Here is a 21,414-nt window from a genome sequence, read left to right as displayed (position 1 = left end):
TCGGTTCAACAAGCTCTCAGTTTCACCCAGCTGCTAGGTTCTCGAGAGGCTAAATGAAGGCAGTCGTGTGTGAACCACATCCGCGTTCAATAATAACCACTCTCTATGAACTCAGAGTGAAAATGCCCTTTTTACTCAGCGTCTCAGAGAGAAAAACACAACTCGTCACTTAGTCTAAGTACAACAGTCTTACCTTGCAGCCCTCACAAGCACTGACACCATAGTGGTATCCAGAGGACTTGTCCTGGCAGACGAAGCAGGGCTTGTAGACTCTGGGAGGGGGCGGCGGGGACGGCGGGCTGGGGACGAGCTCCTCAGAGCTGGTGCTCTGCGTTTCAATGGCTACAGGGAATGCAAACAAGAGGAAGAAGATGAAGAAGCTTGTTTTCGAAAGACTAAATGATTCATTTAGACATCTGGAAGTAGGAAAAGACATTTACATTTAAAATCAGGAAACAAGACATTATTCAAAACTACCTCACCACAATGAGAAAACTGTTTGCTCAAAATGTTATAGGCCCAGATACTGTTGCACAAAAATGTCTGAATGGCTAGTTTCGGTCTCATGGCAAAGAGGAAACACTGATTTTACACATCAAAAACTTCTTGCTAGTATTCAAATGACAAGTGGCCTTCTGATGAAACTTCACAGTGTTGGTTTCTTGTTTAAGGGGAAGAGGAAGTCCTTGGCATATCTTGGCAATAGGTCAGACCCCAATACACACAAAAAAGATGTAAAAGCACTGATTCCATGTTGTTTTATTCATTTAAGAAAACCGTCAGTTTGTGTTTTAGTCATGCTAGCAGTTCTAGAGATGGTAAGTTAGTCAGGTGGTTATTCCACCAGGTCTGCGAAAAATATCTAAACAGCTACCATGACATTTGTTAATTCATGTTCTCCTAAGGATGAACTGTAATAACTTTGATGACCACCTCACTTTTCATCTTATGTCATTATCAGGTTCAAATTTGACTTTGTCCAATAATACCTGCAAAGCTAGTGCCATCCACACCTCTTTTGCAAAATTAGCATTGCTAACACGTTAATCTAAGAAGGTGAACATGGTAAACATGACCTGCTAAACATCAGTGTGTTACCATTGCCACTGAGCGCATGTTTGCATGTACAGCCTCACAGAACAGCTAGCATAGCTTTATCTAAGGTGTCCTGTGAAGTTTTCTTGTAACTGTGGGAGTGCATTACCTTCCTCATAAAACATTTGCAAAGCCGATAAACCCTTTTCAGGGCAGACATTTTATCTTGTCAAAACACTTCTGGCAAAGACGCATAGAAGAGGATGTGAAAAGCCAGTGAGGGGAAAAAAAACAGTCTCACCAGAAAGCAGGTAGGAGAGACATTACACACTAGTATTTATGGGAGATGTAGTCTTAATTTGCAAATAACAGCACTAGCAATGCTTCAAGAAAGAGACCAGCAATCATAGTACACTTAGCACCTTTAAGTGAAAATGTACCAGACTTAAAATCTACAGTATGCAGAGAGCCAACCACTGTGCACACAACGTATCTGCACAGAAAATGGAGAGCAGTCTTTCCAGCATCTCTGCTGATTAGATTACATTCTTCCGTACTTCATCAGAGTAAACTCAATTACTGATGGTAAGGGACAAGCTCTTATAATTACTGGACCCTTCCTTGCGTGGAATTCCCTGGTGGTTTAATCTAATCTTCCGCTACATTCACAGTGTGACTTTTTGCGCATGTCGCATTTGCAGCTTTGCGTTCAGCAAGTTCAGTGGCTCGAGGGAAGACTTAACAAGTTTGAGGAACATACAGTACAGTACATGAGGATAAATGATACCTCTGTAATAAGGGATGAGACAGTAAGATGACCAGCAAGGTTAATTAGAATGAGATGATTCATATATCTATTGATTCTCACTCTTATCTGAGTTGAGGAAGAAGTTTGGGCTGCAAGGAGAAGTCTCGGTGACTTGCTATGAAACAGTGACAGCATCAACTGCTAAAAGCTTCTGTAGAATCTTTAAGTAGACTTGTATAAAGCTGACATAATGGTGCTGCGTTAGGATTTAGGAAAGTTTGCTGGTCTGAATTTCAAGCGGTATTCATGTGAAAGTAAACAACTTCAGTAGGGGAAGTCAGCCATGTTATTTCTCCATTCTTTAAACGACTGCAGTGCGACCTGGTTTCACTGATGAGGACAGACAGAAAGGCATTTGTTTTCATGGAAGTCAGGTCATCTCTTTGCTGCAAATGGTCCAAATGCTTTCCCTCTGTTGCTGGCAAAGAGCGGTCAGAAGCAGCTTGCACATAAAGCAGATGTATGGTGAGATATCATACTGGAGGAAAGCCAGTGGTCTGACACACAAAGCCATCTGATCAGGGAGGAAGTGTGAAAATGGACAGTTTTTGTGTCTATGTGTGAATACAACTAATACAATGTTTAAAGTATTATTATTTATTTACCATAGGCTTAATTATCGCAATTCTCTTTTCACATGCTTTCAATTAGTACAAAATCCTGCAGCTATGTGTTTTACTAACTGTGTTGCTGGGCTTCAATTTCAAACTACACACTAATTATGAGCAGGTCTTGCAGTAAATATATGATGTCAGAATATAATCGCATACAAAACAGTTTGCCTCAAAAGTTCTTCTCAGAGTTGTACATCAGGAAAATACAGGCGTCCTCATACTTGAGACATTAGGCAAGGCTAATGCTCAATACTGTTTTAATAAAATAATCATGTTTCACCAGCTATGGTGTGCAGTGCAAGATAAAATTTGACTGATACAGGTTTTTAGCCATGCTCGCTGCATGGCTTTAGGGATTGATATCAGTCGGTTGGTCAGTCATTCCACCACCTTTGTCCAGACTGAAATATCTCAAAAAGTATTCGATGTATTGCTTTGACATTTTGTACAGACATTCATGGTCCTCAGAGGATGAATCCTACTGACTTTGGTGATGCACTGACTTTTCCTGTAGTGCCACCATAAGCTAAACTCTAAACAAGTATTAAATGGATTAACATAAAATTTACAATATATATTCAAGGTCCCCAGAGGAAACGTTCTATGCATTTTGGAATTTTCGTCTAGCACCACCAGCAGGTCAAAGTTTTCACTTATGCTGTGATATATCTCACCATCTACTTGATGGATTGGCAAAAAAATGTTGTGTAATACTTTGGTTTATGACCTAATTCATGCAAAACTAATGACATTCCCATCAGCCTCAGCTGTACTTTCTTTACTAATTAGCAAATGTTTGCACGCCAACACACTTGAACATGGTGAACATTATATATAAATAAAACATCAACATGCTAGCATTGCCATTGCAAGCATGTAAGCATGCTGATGTTAGCATTTAGCTTGAGTACAGCTTCAGAGCCACCTGCATGGCTGTAGACTCTTAATCTCTTAGTTACTTCATAATGAAAATGCAAATGTGGGGTGTATTTTGTTAACTGGGTGATAATTCTCTGCGGGTTCATTACTATGAGAGACACTTTTCACATTACACATAGTGAGCCTTTGTTAATTAATTCTATGTCTGTTGACAAATTGATTAACCGACTAATCATTTCAGGAAAATATTTAGTGTAAAGCATTCATTAGGGAAATTTTCTCAGTCTCTAATATGCAGTGCATTTCTCCTGCACTAAAATTCATTAGGGTGCTCTGCCACAAAAATACACAAAAAAAGCACAAACGTCTGTGTATGAGATAAAGAGACGGTTCTCCAGAAGTGAAAAACAGGAAAAGAATCCCCTCATGTTTTGACCGTTAAGGTTAATTTATTAACAATCAATAGGTTGAGACTTTGTAACTTTGTTTGGAAGGATTGTTTTAAGATTAATTTAACAAAAGGCTGAAATGTAGTGTTACACTGCTCTTTCTGGTTGACAGTTCAAAGTCGGATGGGTGTGTTCAGTTGTGTGCTCTGCTGCACTTGTAACCACACCCAACAGTGATGTCACAGTGTACTGACACACCCTGGAGTACACCTCTACATCACTGCAGCAAGGTGAGAAGTTAAAACACTGTAGGAAAGCTGAAGTTGCTGTTTAAATATATAATCAAATTGAAGATGTAAATGAACTTATTATCATTAAAGTATGACTTAAGTCATTAAGTCATTGTACGTTGTTAATAAGATCGATATCCTCAACATATTCACATTTGTTGATGTGGCTCTTTTAGCACTTCAGTTATGTACTCTTCTACATCATGGATTTGGAATAATCCAAAATAAAACTATGAAAACATAATTTGCTGGGAGTGGCTGCTTAGATACAAGAGGTTTTTCATTTCAAACACAAGCTAAAATCATACTTTTCTCCCCTCTCTGCAGAGAAAACACACAGTGATATCACATCTTGCATCAAAAACATATAATAAGTGAAACAAGGCACATACGATGGTAATGAGGATGTATGACTACTGGAGCACAAAAGCAGTGTATATTAGCCTGCCCCAGGTGGCACGGCACACTTTAACATACATCTAGAGGAAAAATACTTTTGCTACTGATATGCCTTCAGAGCATTTGTGACGGCTGGGTAGTCCCACACTGAAGAGAGGCAGCACCAACAATTTGGCCCCACTGCCTATTTGAAACTTATGGCTGCTTCTGGGAGGCGGTGTGACCACCTGCAGACAGATGGGACGCATAAACGTAGATGCATTACACCCCTCAGTGTGTGTGTGTGTGCGTGTGGGAGGAGGTGGAGGGAGGGGTGGTCAATGGGTACCTGTATGGTGGTGTATGGGCCCTATCAGGTGCAGGGGAGCCTTTTTCCATTTTCTGCGTGATTAATCTTTGAGTCGACTTCCCTGCATGTTAACATACACAGAAAGAGCCATTAGAGGAATAAAGGCTGGTGACAGACATGCGGCACGGCGAGTCTGGCTTAAGAGCAAGCAGAGAAAAATGCGGGGCTGCCGTGGCTGCTGAACCCTTAGCCTCTGGCTGAACCTGCCGGTGGGGTCAAACAGGAAAGCACACACTCCCTGCTGGAGGCTGCAGGCTGAATGAGGGGAAAGACTAGAGAAAACAGCTCTCCTGATTGGCCTGTCCACTGGGACTGAGCTCACTGACACCAGGAGTACACAGACGTACAGGGCCAATACCGACTTCTCTTAAATATCAGCCTGTCAGTTTTGAGACATGAGCTTAGGAAAAATACACAGCTGATGCAAAAAATTTCACTGAACTGAAATTTTTTTTCTCCTAAATTTAAATTTGTTTGGATTCCAGACAAGACATGATCTAATAACCTCATCATGTCTTGATCTGATAATATCAGATCAATCATGCACCATGACTAGCTACATTCACCACAGTTTCAAAACTTTGATTAAATATAAATTACGGTTGATTACAACTTCTTAGTTTCTTAATTTTGTTAGTCGTAAACAAGCCAGTATCATACAGATGATCTAAACCACTTTATTTAATAAATGTTCCCAACAGACAGTTTGGACAATCGCCTTCATTTGCTCTTCCAATGAAGTCTGTTTACAACCTGTCTGATTATTATTATTACTCTTATTATTATTAATAGGGATAATACATGGATGTACTGAGAAAAACGCTGCAATGACCTCATAGGCCAGTGCTGTTCCTGGCCAGCCAAAATTATGAAAATAAAAAAAAGCAAGAGGAGAGAGGAGCAGATCACTGAGTGTAGCAGCTTTAATCAGTGAATGCTAAATGTAGAACATGTTGATCAGGTCATTGAAGGTATTATCAAAATAAAAATTCCATCATTTAAAGTCTACTTTCATTTCCTTTGATGGGAATTAAATCCACTTCATTATCACATGTCCATTTCTGATATGATGCACTTTAATTGATTACATGCTGTACAGTGTTTATGTAACTGATCGCTACTAAACTGCTTCTCCTGTGTGCACATTTGCTGCTTTCCTCTGCTCTCTGTTGTCGATGTAAACAAAATATCTTTTAGGTTTTGGATTGTCGATCAGACATCTGAGAACTTATGAGGATTTTTCACTATTTTCTGGCAGTTGATAGACTAAACAATCAATTAATCAAGAAAATAATCAGCAGAATGACAATAACGCTGCAGCCCTGATTTTAATATTTCATTTTTCTACATGCTGTTCCTCTTTTTTTTGGCTTGAAAACCATCATTATATTGTACAGTATGTGTGCTGTTGGCAGCATCCCTCAGAAACTATCCAGTAGCTGCTACAATCACCTTGACAAATCGCTGACACCTGTTCAGCCCAAAACAAGCACTGTGAGGCAGCATGTGAGGTTACTTGTAGGTAATGTCGAAATAATCTGCAGAGCTGCAGCATCATCTATCTGTTATTTGCCCTCTCTGTGCTTTTATCCAGTCTGAAAATCAGTGACATGTAAAACTCTGCCCACATGGTCCACAGGACCAACAGATGGCAAAGAACCTGAAGCAAAGTCTGTCGCTGCACACAGGCAATTTAACACAATGATGCCGCATTCGAAATTAGGACAAAGCTGCGTTTCTGTTGCAGATAATGGAAGGAAGAGTGTACTTAAAATCTGGTGCTTCATTCTAATTTAAATAAAAATCAATTGAGTTTCAATTGAAAGCCAGAACCCTAAATCACACTGATTGAATTAAACCTGACAAAATATAACAAATCACCAGAAACAGGAATGAGGAAAAGAAGAAGAGGAGGAGGTGGAGGAGGAGGAGGGTGAAGAGAGAGTGACATTTCCTGAAGCTCCTCGGGGTATTTGTGTATTTGGTTTGTGTTAAAGAAAAAAAGCTGTGGTGATTTGGGTGTGGAGTGGTGGGCATAGCCTGGGAGGATTAGTGGAATATTACTCCATTCGGTGGTTCCAACCTCTCTCCTCCTCCTCCTCCTCCTCCTCCTACTCTTCTTCCTCCTCCACTCAGCTGACGCTCCATCCAGTCTGGAAGTGTTTTTCCTCCAGGTTTTCTCTGCAGGAGCGCAGAGTGCATAGCTCACATACGCCAGGCCCAGTCAGAGGAAATGGTCAAAGTTCACCCAAAGTACAGCAAATTAGAAGCAGCTTTGCGCTGCTCGCCTGTGCGTTTTACGGAGAGGGATATTTACAAGAGCTTTAAACACTCAAGGAAAAGAAAATAACAATGAAGAGCAGTCATTTGACTTCATGTCTGGTGGGGAAATGGAAGAAGAGAGCAGTGGGAAGGAGTGGAGGATCTGCTTTTCATCAAAATCTGTTCTATATTTGACAGAGAAAAGACTAACTTGACTATATTTCTATATATATATAATAATAGAAGGTATAATTGGGGACTGGGGTTTAGGCTTACAAATTCCCAGGCAGTCATGTGACCAAACCCTCCCTCAAATCCTCCCTTTGACCCCCTGTTCGACCTCATGTCGACCTCGAGGTGACTGCAGCACTGAGGTCAAACTGCAGACAGGGCGCACAGTGACAGGAAGCAGCGGCGGCGGCGGCAGCAGCAGCAGCAGCAGCAGCAGCGCTGGCTGACTCTACACGGCAAACACAACAGGTGCGAGCCACTTCAAAGCTTTCATAAAAACTGAGAAGCTAAGACAGCCATAAAAGTAGATGACAGGGGAGAAAGTGCAAGGAAGGAATAAAGTTCTGGAAATGCGATAGGTTTCTTTTTAATCCGCAGGAATTCGTGGCCTTAAAAGCACAGCGCCGCTGATTTTATTCTCTCCGTGCCAGCACTTTTAAATGTAACCTGATTCTGATGTTAAAAAACAGTCAAGGATACAAAAGAAGTGGATCTGGCAGCTCTGGGACGGGTGTGGCAAACATAAAAAAAGATTGTTTCAGCTGAAGAATTCATAGAAAAGAAAATATAGGGAACTAATACACCTGTGAGTTATTTTCAGGTACAGAAAAGCAGAGAATCTTTTTATATATGTGAGCTGATAACATTTTGTACACAACAGTTTAACTATCAGGACAACAGGATACAGGATTTGTTTGCTTTTGTAGGCTGATCTTTTTAGACTGAAATCATTTATTTTACTGATATTCTTGCTCTTATTCAGAATGCTAAAATGTTATATTTTTATGCCAATAAAAATTCAGTATTCAGTGTTTTTTTTGTTGTTGTTGTTGTTTTATGAGGGCAGAAAAGTGTCTAATAAAGACTATTTGACCATTAACTGGAACCATGAGAAATATTTTAATATATTTTAATATTTTATCTAAGGTCATTTTTGCAATTTTACCTTACATTCACTTGAAATGTTTAAATCTTAAAGACCTTTAAACTGTATTAAGGTTAAAGCAAATGTACATGAACAAATCAATTTAAGGGGTAAAAAAAAAACAAAAGTTGAAAAATCACGAACTAAATGTTGCAGTTTTCTCCACAGTCTGCTTGTACATTCATGATCAAGTTTGTGATTTGTTAAATAAAGTGTCCCCTTTAAAAATATACACAAAATATATGGAAATATGTGGTTTATATTAAGAAGTGATTGTTAAGATGACCGAAGTGGGTTTTTAAGATTTTTATAGGAACAAAACCTTCATCATATCACAGGCCTCAATGACTGTGTGTTTGATCATTTTTTTCAAAGTTAAAGATAAAACAGAAATTATTGCTTTTGGTGCCGAAGATGAACGATTAATAGACAGTGCTCACCTTGAACTCCTGATGTTAAAGATCACAAACCAAGTCAGAAATCTTATAGAGTCAGACCTACATTTTACAATCCACATTAAGACTAATTACTACTGTCACTTTAACTATAAAACTATTTAAGGACTTGTGTCCCAACAAGACTAAGAACATCTTCTCCATGAATACTGGTGTCTTTACAGGTCTCTGTAAAAAAATCCATTTAACAGACAAGAAAGTTGAGTTCTCAGATCTTTTATGACTATAACTGTGTGTCAAAGAATTGACTTTAAAATACTATGATTTCTTCATAAAGCACTGGTTTACAACCAACAGACATTTCTGCTGCTATGTTATGTAGTTTTTATACTGTACATCTTGTTGTCTCTTTTACATCAAGGAATAAAACTTTTGTATTTGCCAAACAAATCTTTAATTAAATTTATGATATGTATTAATATTTCTCACTCTAACTTTTTATTCTTCTGTTTTAGTTTGTTTTTATCCCTTTATTTTTTTAAATCCATATTTATGTATCCTTGTGTTAATATGTTTTTATGCCTTATGTAAAGACCTCTGAATAGCCTAGTTGTTAAAGGGTGCTACACAGATGAACTTGCCTTCATGCCAAACAAATTAGGTATGAAGTGTTTTCAAGGAGGTGAAAAAGCCTCTGAAACAGCAATTAGACCATCACCAGAAAAAATAAGTCTCCACTGGAAGCAGATGAAAATTATTTTTTGCAGCATTTTAAAAGCTATGACATAAGAAACTCTGAGAAACATGAGAGTGTTGAAATGAATCATTCTTGCAGAGCTGCACAAGTGAATAAAACATGAAAAGGTGTTTTTTTTTCTGCAGCTGTGGTCAAGCAGGAGTCTATAGGAGACTTGGTATTTGATATTTATTAAAAGGCCGGCATCGCTCCCGATACACAGTATCAGTGTAACCCTGGCGGGACCCTCACGCTGTCCTAATCATGTCGATTAAACATGCCTGGCATCAGACAGCTCTCCTTTCATTTCACTGTTGTACATCGCTTTTATTTCCCCCCATCCGCCTTTCATTTCACACGCCCACTAAATTAGCTTGGTGTGCAAGCTGTGCTAATGGCCTTTCATGTCCATATCACAGGCGCTTAAGCCTTGAAGACAAAAAGGCCCCAATTATCCCATAACAGACATCAGCTGTACGATGCATATCACGCTGGAAGCTCCCAGTTTTATCTTTTTAAGTCACAATAGCGGCACTGTTTATAGACAATCACCTTTCCACTTATTTGTCTCATAGTTTTTAGATTTGTTTTGATGAGATAAGATGCTTCTAATGTGATATTCATTTGTTTCTTCACACAGCGTGGGCATCGTGCGGCAATTCCTCAGCCGCAAAGCCCATTTTATCTGTGTAAAGGAGGTCCTTGATCATTCTTAATTAACATCTAAACTGGAAGAGGAAGTGCATTAATGGCCGACTCGTTGTCTACGTGGCTAATTAACACCCAGGAGGTTTCCATTATCCTGAATAAATAAATTAATAAACCAACATTGCAATGACCCTGGGAGAGGCTTTCTCAAATCAAAGGCTAATTTAAACAGCGCCTTATTCAAACAGGGAAAGGGCAGAGGTGTCCTGTCTGACAGCACTGAAAGGCCACAGCACAGCTTTACGAGTTTGTTGGGGGAGAAAAAAAATCAACAGGATCTTCTTCTTCCGTCCCGTTGAGCGCTTCATGAGTCCCGTGTTAAAAGGCCAGAATGAGCATATTTGTTAATCGTAAGATTATCTTAACTTACTTTAAATCGTTTAACTAATGTACAAGAAACATAACGTCCAGAAAGAGAATACAGACTTTATTCATTGACCTATCTTAATTCTGTGACAACTGATAGACGTTAATGAAGAGAATCGAATCAAACAGGCACCGCAGTGTCTTCAGCAGGAGAAATGACACAAAGAGCCGGCCTGTCGCTGCCACTGAGGTCACGCACTCGCCCGTTTTTGGGGGAATTTGGTTTTTTTTTAGCAGGCGGGAGAAGAGTTTATATTCTCAAATTTAGAGCGGACGTATAGTGGTTATTTTAAAGGCTGATTTCAGTATTTCAAGTTCAATTTTGTCAATTTTTAAGCTAGTAAATAAATAAAAGACTGAGAATGAATTTTATTGGTGGCAGTGTGGAGGAAGCAGCATTCGGATGGTTTTGTAAATATATTAAAAAATGAAGAAGAAAAAAAAAATTAGCGATGAAAAATTCTGAATAAATCTGAGAATAATGTGATTTTGGCAGCTGTGACGTCAGAGGGTGAATAAGAGGAGAAACTTTGCGAAACGTGAGTTCCGAAATAAATAAAATAATCTACAATTCTATGAAAAGTGAAACCAGCGTAAAGCAGTCAGCATTTACTCCTTCAAGTAAGGAAATAAATATTACGGGAAATGTAGTTCAGTGGAAAATTAACAAAATTTTTAGAAAAAATTTAAAATCTTCTTTTTGGGGTTTGGTGGAATCTCTTAAAGGGTGTTTTGAAGAATGTCAGTATTTCTAAATTCCCGCCTGCGGCCTGTCAAAGAACGTGTTTTAACAAAGAAATCAAATTATAATATGGAATAATAATACAGGAAACATTTAACAAATCATCTGCTATGATGAAATTCTATTTTCACTATCTGTCATTTTTAGACTTACGTGAAACGTGATGTAAATAAAAACGTTTCATTTGAAGAACTTCACTATTTTAACACAATATTTCACCCACAAGCATTAACATCAACTTTACTGTCACCAACATCATATCAGAAATGATTATTAGCTCCCTGCTGGATTATTGTTGGTTTGTTTTAAAGCTGTAGCCATTAAACATTTAGTTGTTAAAAATTTATTAGTTTTCATTGATCTTTTTTATAATTTTTCAAGCAAAAATGCCAAAAATTTGTTGGTTCCAGCATCTTAAATCTCAAATTATGATTTTCTGTTTTTCTTTCATACGATCATAAATTGAATATGTTTGATTTTGAATTGCTGGTTGGACAATACAAGCTATTTGAAAACATCACTTCTGGCTCTTGTGATGGTTATTTTTCACTGTTTTCTGACATGTTTGAGCCAAAATGATGAACAGAAAAAATAAGCAGCGGGTTAATGTATAATAGGAAAACAGAGGTCAGTTGCAGATCTGCTCTGTTTTCTCTCATGACTTGTAGGTTCTATCAGAAGCCTCTTCATCAAACCCTGTACTGCAGCAGAGCAGGAGCGAGAGGCAGGTCAGGTTAAAGGTGGCAGCTGTAGCTTTTGCACTTTCCCTCCACTGATAACAGCCACTTCGGACTGAGTGCCCTTGAGCAAACACTTCCCCAGGAATGACAGCTGGAGGCTGGTCATTATCAGATGAGAATAAATCACGGGGCAGCAGCAGCAGGGGGACAGCCAAAAACAAACACTGACGAGCGCCTTCTGAGTAGCTACAGGGTGAGTGGATGAAAACGATCCTGATCTGTAGGTGATAAATTTAAGAGCAACACCTATCCTTTATGAAGGTTTTTCTCACATGAATAATTACAGTTTCACATCACAGCATTACAGTTTCCCCACAGGGTATTAACAACTCATTTTTACCTGTTAGATAGCCTATTTCATTTTTCTACTTTTTGCAGCATGAGGAATCATTTTTAATAGTCTAAGGAATGCAGCTGCCTTTAAAGCATGCACTCTTTCTCCTGAACTAAAACTAGCAGCAGTCCATCCATCAACCCGGCCAATTCAAAACGCAAGAGGCTGACATGTTCCGATAGTAGTCCGTTAATCTTGTTGAAAAGTCCGCGGGGTCATTTATCTAAATCAGTGTCAGAGCGCGCAGGTCGCGGCTCGTCAGGCCGCCCCTCCTGTCATGTGCGGCCGGGGAGGAGGTGTGGAAACGCCGCCTGTGTTTACTCTCTGCATTCCTCCAGCCAGCAGCGAGGAGGCTGCTGCTCTCTGAACTGAACTGATCTGAGACAAGCCATACATCAGCAGGTCCCGGCTGCTTCCACTGCTGAGAATTTATGGAGGCGCACGGTAGGAGTGAAATATGACGTTTGGAAGACAAGCTGGGGGTGAATGAAGGTTTCTACTCGATCTAACAGCAAAAATAAACTTTAAAAAAAAAAAAAATCACACAAACAAAGGAAAATGACACTTTATCATGTCACTGAGCTGCTACATAAATATAATGAATCCAGGTGTCAGAATTATTCCTCCTTCATGAATCTGTGGTGCATTCATGCGCCCTGATTTCAAAGGTTTCCCTCAAATAAATCCTGTCTAAATTAACTTTATGTGATGAGCAGTTTCTCAATAATTATCAGACCTGCGGGCCCTTTATGGCAACTTGTTGTGAATCATGTGGATCACCGACCCATCATCATTTAGAGCAGCTTTAAGTGAGCCAATAACCATAACACCAGCGACAACAACAACAACAACAACAACAACACGAGAAGTTGGACCTACAGTGTGCGCTCCGGCGGTGTTGCCACTCTCTGTGCGCCAGTCCGCTGATGCAGGCTTTCAGAGCCTTCTCCTGCAGCATGCAGGAGGACGGGCTGGACGTGTAGAAATCCAGCATCTGCCCGGGACTCACGGCCAGCACGTCCATGCAGTCAAACATGATGACGGCGCTTCGTTCAACTACTCTTGTGCGTTATGGATAAAAATCACCGGCATAAGCGCACACAACTCCATCAAACTCCGCTGCTTCCCCCCTCCTCCTCCTCCCCCCTCCTCCTCTTCTTCTTCTTCCTCCTCTCCTTGGCACGGCAGATTTCGCTCCTCTTCTTCTCCTTCGTCCCGCACCGGAATCATGAATTATTTCGGACCAAAATGCTCCACGGCTTCTTCTAAACGCTCATTTGCCATTTTTTTGGCACCGTGTCCACTCAGCGCGCAGCCACGGACTCCTCCATATCAACAATAATAGTGTTAATATCCCGGTGTGTTTTCGCTGAATCGCTTCGCCCCGTCCCGGTTCCCGACACAAGAGAAAGCTGTGGCAAAGCCCGCCTGAACTGGAGGATCTTTCTTTCCTAATATCAAAAATAACACGCACGGCGTTTAAAAGCACACGTTCTCCTCTCCGATGACGAATGGGTTATCCGTCCCCCGTGCAGCTCATTTCCAACTAGTTTTGCCACAGAGAATGAAAGATTGAATTGCCTAATATATGCGAGTGAACTTTGTATGAACCCTTCCGAGGCTGCTGACCTTCAAATGACCCAGGCAGGCTGACATCACTGCAGCTCCGCAGCGCGGAACAAGGCGGAGAGAAGAAACGCAGGGGGAAAAATAATGAAAGATCTTTTTTTTTTTTTCTCTTTTAGAAAAGAACAAAATACACGACGGCCCCCCCAAAATTTAAAACAAGCTTTTTTTATTCTAAGCTGAAGAAGTGTTACTACAGCTCTAAGTGTCTGCGCTCTGAAGGGCGGTGCTTTTTACGCACAGTGAGTCCCAACACAAGGAAATGCCCCATTCCCACAGAGATACATGGCCATGCAGCACAGACTGTATTGATTTATGTATTTTTAAAATGGAGTTTAGTGAAAGTAAAGAAAGAAGGAATTTAATCTCATTCAGCACATTTGTGTTGCAGCAAAGACTGATGACATGACGTGTTTTATTATCTGGTCGGTGCATCCATCAACTCTCATTCTAAAGGGAACATCATTTCTGAATGTTTCATTGATGGGAACTTTACTTTGACATTTATGGAGCTTTCTGCTTGGTCCTTAAAATGATGAATTAAATAAATAACATACAAAAAAGGAAAGAAAAGAAAAAGAAGAAACACCAAAAACCCAACCTGTTCTGTGTGTGACCTGTAAATTTACTGTCTAATAAAGATTTAACCAGTAATTTAGAGGAGGCTAAATTAAAACAAACAAACAAACATACAAATTATATTATTAGATTATACTGGGGGAAAAACAGAGAAGCATTTGAGGAAATTGCACGTGGTTGCTGTGAGCACTGATGTTGATTGGTAACTAAACATGATACTGAAGAATGACATTTGGAGATGGAGTTTTCTGAAGTTTAAAACTATGGTGAAGAAAACATCTCTGCTGATAATAATAACATCATTTATCTGCTGATGATGGATCTCAATGGGCAAATTTTTACAGTATATTTTTTTCACTCGGTGAAACTTTGAATAACAGGAAATACATTTATACTTTATTTGAGCATTTTCGTTTAGACTGACTTCATACTTCCACTACATTATATTTCATCGTAAAAGGTTGTACTCCACTACATTTATTTGTCAGCTGGAGTTACTGGTTAGTTACTAGTTATTAGTTATAATAATGGAACTACTTGTGTGCAGGTGCTCAGTGAAAGTGCAAACTAGCCAGTGTTAACCAGTGTTGTATAAATGCAAAAGTTTTTTTCTTTAATTTTATCATTAGTTGGAGGTTAAGACATCGTACTGTATGAAAATAAATGAGAGCAGCGTTAAATGTTAAGTGTTAAATGCACTTGTGAAGATGATGTGACTTACTGCAACAGCTTTTAAACAGCTGTTCTTGTTTGTCAGGATTGTCCTGAGGTCACTTAACGTTAAACTTCTTCTTTTTTAGAAACTCTGATGCTCTAGATGTGTGTGAGGTAGAGTTTTGTTGTTTATCTGTTGTGTTTGAAACATAATTTCTCCACTTTTATAGACAAACTGACATCACTATATCATGATCATAAATAACATAAGTTCTATATAAATAATTCTACATTGTTTAATTCCCTGGCTGAAAGTGAGCCACACTCTGAACTTGATTCCAAGTCTCACATATACTTGTATGCACAGTATGTCCCAAACACATTTCAGCTAAATTACTTCTAAAAACATACTACTGATAATACTTCTGCACTGCTACTTCAGTAAGATTATGAACTTTTACGTATTTTTACATTGAGTTATTCTTCCAACACTGATGAAAAATGACAGGAACATGATGTTCAGTATTTCTTTTGCCAGGTAGATGATCTAGTTACTGTGTGTTTGTCTTGTGAATCAGACAGAATGGAGTAAAGACAGATACATGGGAAGCTGAGTCCAGGGTACAGAACTGACACTGATAAGGTGCATAACTGTGGCCTACAGCTGATATGAGTGGAAAATCTATTGTCTGTATATTTGTTTGTGATTTGCTCATGTTGCATAAGTTGCAACAGACTAGATATGTGCAGTGTTTTGAAACAGATGTCCATGAAAACCTATTGACTGAAAGATTATTAAACCAATATTCTACAGTACAAAAACTTATTTTCTTGGACAAAATGATTACAAAATGTTAGGGCTTATAAATATTTATTACATCACATCCACAATAGGTTTTCACTTCAACCACTCCATTCTGCATTCTTTCTATATGCAGCAGCACTTAATAATTATATGTATCTGATCCAGGTTTGACATTGTACTAGTGATGAAATAAACATTGAAAATCAAGCCTAATTTGAAACTTAAAATCCCAAGTGTGTACAAGAAGGTATGTTAACATGCATTAAAATAATGTAAAACTCATGTTTTAGGGTGTAAAATATGTTTTTCTAACTTGGAGTTATTAAACAGAAGTGGAAAGTTGGTTAAACTAACTAAAATTGGACCAAATTCACTTCCAAAATTTGTAATTTTTAAAGTGCACATTGACCAGATTTCTTCCCACCCTCCTTCACACACTGACTTCTAACCACCTTCAATATTATTTGTATTTATGTTCAACATTTATAATACAGACACAGACGTTAGTATGTATATTTTTAGTTGAATTTTAGTTAAGTTTATGTCCACATAACTGCAGATGATTGGTGCGGCAGCAGCATTTTGAAGCAATGCTTTTGTATTTACGCCTAATATACATTTACATGCAGCTGGAATCTCTAATGCTAAACAGAGTTCATCATTTTCAGCTCCAATCACACAGGAGAAATGAAAATATGTTGTAAGGGTCCTGACTGTTGGTACTGCACACTGTGTAACGGCATGAATTACCAATGACTCATTATTTAGGACTGTAAACCCCATGAACTGAAAGTCATACACACATACAGTAGTGTAATAGTGGCTGACACAGTAACATGACTCATTGTGATGAATTATAGTCACATACGTCCATTAGTTTCTTTACATAACTAAAAATCAGAAAATGTATTCTAATTATCATCATGTCATTAACTGTGCAGCTGTCTTCATATTGTTCACATTCTGGTTTTTTAGATCATTTTGTGATTATACTGATCATCATGCACTTACAATGGATTATATGCTTATGTGATGCACTGTAATGACTTACTCTTAATTAAGTTTTGAGTTGATGTATTGGTTGACATTTGTAAAAGTTAAGATGTCTGTGTCTGGTCATAATTAGTCATAAATTAGTAATCAAATGTCGGCATAACATGTTCATAAAGTTTATGAGAAATTCTTACAGCTGCAGCTCATCTCACCTTCTTCCACCTTCTCACATTCCTTATTTCTTCTCTTTTTTAACTTTCTGCCACCAACTTTCACTTTAATCTGAGTCTGTAGGAAGAGCACACTTAAGTTTCATTAACCATTTCTGCAGGGTTTAACTGTTATATCAGTTTGCAAGCTAAATTTTGTATGAAAATCATATATCAGGTCAGTGTTGTCCATCAGAATTTTATCAATGTCAGTCTCACAGTCATACCTGTCTTACTCGCCCTTATAGGGCTGTTAAACAACAACTTTATATAACTTCAGTGTCCCAAGCGCCAGACATGACTTATTTTGTGACAAGAATATGTCTCAAAAAAACTAGTTGAAATTATTGGAGTAGGTGGAAATTCTCACTGTAAAAGCTACATCCAGGGCCAGAGTAACCCTTAGGACAAAAATGAGCTGTGGGCCCCTACTGACCCCCTGCTATTTTTTGACATTCGTCAAGGTCAAAAAATACTTTCTCCAAAAATTGTATGAACATTTTTTACCAATCCACCAAACTCCCAATTCCTGTACTCTAAACAGCAGAAACATGTTTGGTCTTCACTTGCTAACAGATGACTTAGTGTGTTAAAGTGGTAGTCATTCTGCCTGGTGGGACACAATGCCAAAACTAAACAGCTATAAAAACTTTTCAAAACTATTTTGTGTCATTTTCCAAGTCTCACTCATGCAGCATCTCCCAAAATGTCCAATTTTAACTAAATTATTACCAAAAAAAGAAAAAAGTGAACATAGGATTAGACACCCGACAGCTGGATTATGCCAGCACTCCAGGGAAGGGTACAGAACAAACATTTTTTTCCTGCTTTCAAGACTATGGGAATTGAGATATCGATACAACAAGACTAAGTCTACAGCCATGCTAGCAGCTCTGTACTTAGGCCCATTAGTGTCATAGGCAAATTGCTAATATCAGCATGTTAAATTGTTGACAATGAAAATGGTAACATATGCTGATGTTTAGCAAGTATAATGTTTAGACGGGTACTGACTGGGGCTCAGAAGATTGCCAAAGACTCCTCTCACCCCAGTAATGGCCTGTTTACACTGCTGAAGTCTGGTAGACGCTACAGCAGTATTAAAGCTCGGACAGAGAGGCTGAGGAGGAGTTTTTCTCCTCAGGCTGTCAGAGCTATTAATAAGGAAACGTAGCAAATATAGTGTATAGTGTAAATACAGCAAACATACTGTTGTCTCTGCTATTGCACATATATGTGCTCACCTGCTGCTAACTATACTATACATTAAGTGTACATGTTATTTAATGTGTACACTGTTATTTATTGTCTTCTATTTAGATTAAAAACTGAGAACCACCAAAGTCATTAGGAGCCTGCATCTATGGATCTATATAGTAATGAAGCTTAGCGAAAGTTCAGTGAGGAAGACCATCTTCATGCTGCTTCATTTCTCTCTCTCTGTTTCTGTTCCCGCTTTCAACTTAATCGGCTGACTGAGGGAGTTCACGCTTTCAGTTAAACCAATCAGGTTTTGCCATGACCTCTGTGAGCCAATCATCTGGTTGCCATCAAACTTTTAAAACAGTTCCTCTCTGCTGCTGTCAGCTGTCATTTCAGTGTCAGATTGATGCAACCCTCCTCCACCTCATACACCTCTAGTATTCATCAGATACAGCATCCATGGGTTCTGCCACTGAGCTCATCAGAGTCCTGCTCCACATCTCATCCATCCAGATCTTCAGCCACTGCTCCCACCTCTTCACCAGCACTGACAGTGTCTAGACTCCATTGGGGATATTGCTGTACAGCTCATGGCATGATCTCTCCCTGAAAACAATGATGTCACGATGGGGTCTAATCAAAGACTTTTCACGTATTTCTTCAACCCTCCCTATTGTGCACACTACATCAATACATTTAATTAAATCACTCTTTAAGCCTCTCCTTCAATTGAGTCTCTCCTGATTGAACTGAAAAAAATCATATTTGAATCAGATGATGGTGCTAAGATATTACAATTCCTCCTGAGGGGGACATGAATGTCTGAATGAAACTTCATGGCAATCAATAGACTGATGGTTGAGACATTTCAGTCTGGACTGAAGTGGTGGATCAGACTGATATTGCCATTCATACAGCCATGCTAGCCACATCAGTCCACCACTTTGGTGGTAGTGAAATATCTTCACAACTGTTGGATGGATCAGCACAAATAATAATAATGACTTTGTTGAACCCCAGAGTTTTTAATCTACCACAATCACAGGTCAAAATGTCAATATATATTTCAATATTTTATGATCAAATGCTTACAAAACTAATCAAAATCCCATCAGGGTACTTTGTGTTTAGTGCTAATTAGAAAATGTTAGCATGCTACCATGCTAAACTAATATGGTGATCATGGCAAACATTATAGTGTACCTGCTGACATCAGCATGTTGATTTTTAGCTCTAAGCACTACTGTGCCTAAGTACAGCCTCACAGAACTGCTAGCATAGCTGTAGACTCTTAGACTCTTTAAAATGGGGTTTTGGAACAACTTATCATTAGCATCATTAGCTGGTACATCTGTCCAGTGATGCTATCTAAAGCTTAATTGTGGTTCAGTGATTGAATTAAGTCTCTATATTTATTTACAGTTATGTTAGTTAAATAACACTCTAAACATAGCACAAAAAGTAAGGAAATTTGTGTCATCAATTTGCATCCGCAACCAGCATTTGTCGCAAGTCAGCCAACGTGGTTGTGTTGGTCACTCTGGCACGAACACCACGCCCAAGCTGATCCCACAAGTGTTCAATGGGGTTGAGGTCAGGACTGCTGGCAGGCCATTCCATCCTCTCCACTCCCAAATTCTAGAGGTAGTCTCTGATAAACCCCACAAACCGACAAATGCTGGTTGAAGAATGGGATGCCATCCCACAGAAGTGTGTGACCAGGCTGGTGACCAGCATGAGGAGGAGGTGCCAGGCTGTTGTGGCTGTGTATGGTTCTTCCACATGCTACTGTGGCTCCTGTTTGTTAAATAAATAAATTGTTAAATTGCCAACATGTCTTGTTTCTTCAAACTTCAATCATCCAATCCACCAAACACCAAACAAGAGTCAATGGCAGAATAAGCTGTTTGCCATTGGCAGAGAAGATTTGGCATATTTTTCATGGGCGCAACCCATATACTTGGCTCTGCTGCTCATCCCACAAATGCATGTTCCTTACAAATGTGGCACCATTTAAAAGGGAAATAAACAGGCTTTCCAATGGTACAATATTTATTGCCAAGAAGCATTGTTACAACAAAGAAATAATCTACCAAACATAAATTTCCTTACTTTTTGTGTTATGTTTATAAATTTCACCATCAGTCTTCAGCATCCTGTATTGGCTCTCTGGATCTGATTTCTTAAGATTTAGAATTCCGTCTGATATCAAGAGATATGTTGTTTGTCAGCTGGTGGATTTTAAACAAAAATTAAGGAAGACTTCCTGGTTAGCTGAGTTGCTTGGGAAGCATTTTCTCAAGCCAAACTTACATTAATGTATGAGTGGGGAGGCAAATCTTGTTAGTATTCACTAACTTAAGCATGTATTCAGTAATAATTAATTCATTAATATTTTCCTATAGCCTAGGCCTAATTGGTGAAGTGCATGTAGCTATTCCATTACAGAATGTACATACTGGTGAATGTGATTTATTTATTTATTCAAATGCCATGAGAGGAGATCTTATTAGCTCTTCCTCTCTTTTATGTACACACAATGGCCACCAGGGACCTCAGCACTTATTTTATATTCTTATTTTAATGCAGAGAAGAGATGTATGTACAGAGTATATTTAGAAGGACACAAAGTTTACATAGACCTTATTATATAGACCTTATTAAAAAATGAATGAATTTGAATTTCTCAGAAATGAGAAATCTGAGCTTCAGTGTTGCTCTGTAAAAGCTTGAATGACTACACTCTTACGGTGTCTCAAAGGATCTGCACACTTATGTTCATGTGAAGATTAAAATACTGGGCATTGAGAGTATAGCACTATATGTATTAAATTTTAGTTTTATTACATTGAACGTTGGTCTTTGGCATCCACCTTTGTTTGGTTTTCAGGCACTTCTGTATTATTAAGTGGCAAGTGGGATATATCTGAGCTTTCCAAAAAATCTTCCAAAGTTCAAAAAAGTCTCCCAGTTGTGATTACGACTTGGATATTGATGTGAAAGTTATTTACAAGTTGAAAACTTGTATTTGCGATAACTCTGATATGACATGAACATGGCACCGGTCAAACTTAACACCTGCAGAGGTCTAATCCTTTTTATAATGTTGTTCAAATGTCTAGTGAGAATAAACCCTTTTCAAA

General features: G+C 38.7%; 1 protein-coding gene across 2 annotated transcripts in view; it reads right to left on the bottom strand.

Moving 5' to 3' along the window:
- LOC121912520 (retinoic acid receptor beta-like) overlaps positions 1 to 21,414 on the bottom strand; it is a 224,467-nt gene that overhangs the window by 78,944 nt on the left and 124,109 nt on the right. Inside the window, exons 1-2 of one of the 2 annotated variants that reach the window (XM_042434669.1) lie at positions 13,082 to 13,884; positions 194 to 342 (exon numbers count right to left, since the gene is read on the bottom strand). In XM_042434669.1, the coding sequence (XP_042290603.1) occupies positions 194 to 342; positions 13,082 to 13,238 (306 nt within the window). In that variant the 5' untranslated portion in view covers positions 13,239 to 13,884. Of the gene's footprint in view, positions 1 to 193; positions 343 to 13,081; positions 13,885 to 21,414 lie in introns of those variants that run through there. The other variant, XM_042434668.1, reaches the window with a different exon arrangement.

Source organism: Thunnus maccoyii, chromosome 15, assembly GCF_910596095.1.
Source record: "Thunnus maccoyii chromosome 15, fThuMac1.1, whole genome shotgun sequence".
NCBI lineage: Eukaryota > Metazoa > Chordata > Actinopteri > Scombriformes > Scombridae > Thunnus > Thunnus maccoyii.
This window is presented reverse-complemented; position numbering and strand designations above follow the sequence as displayed.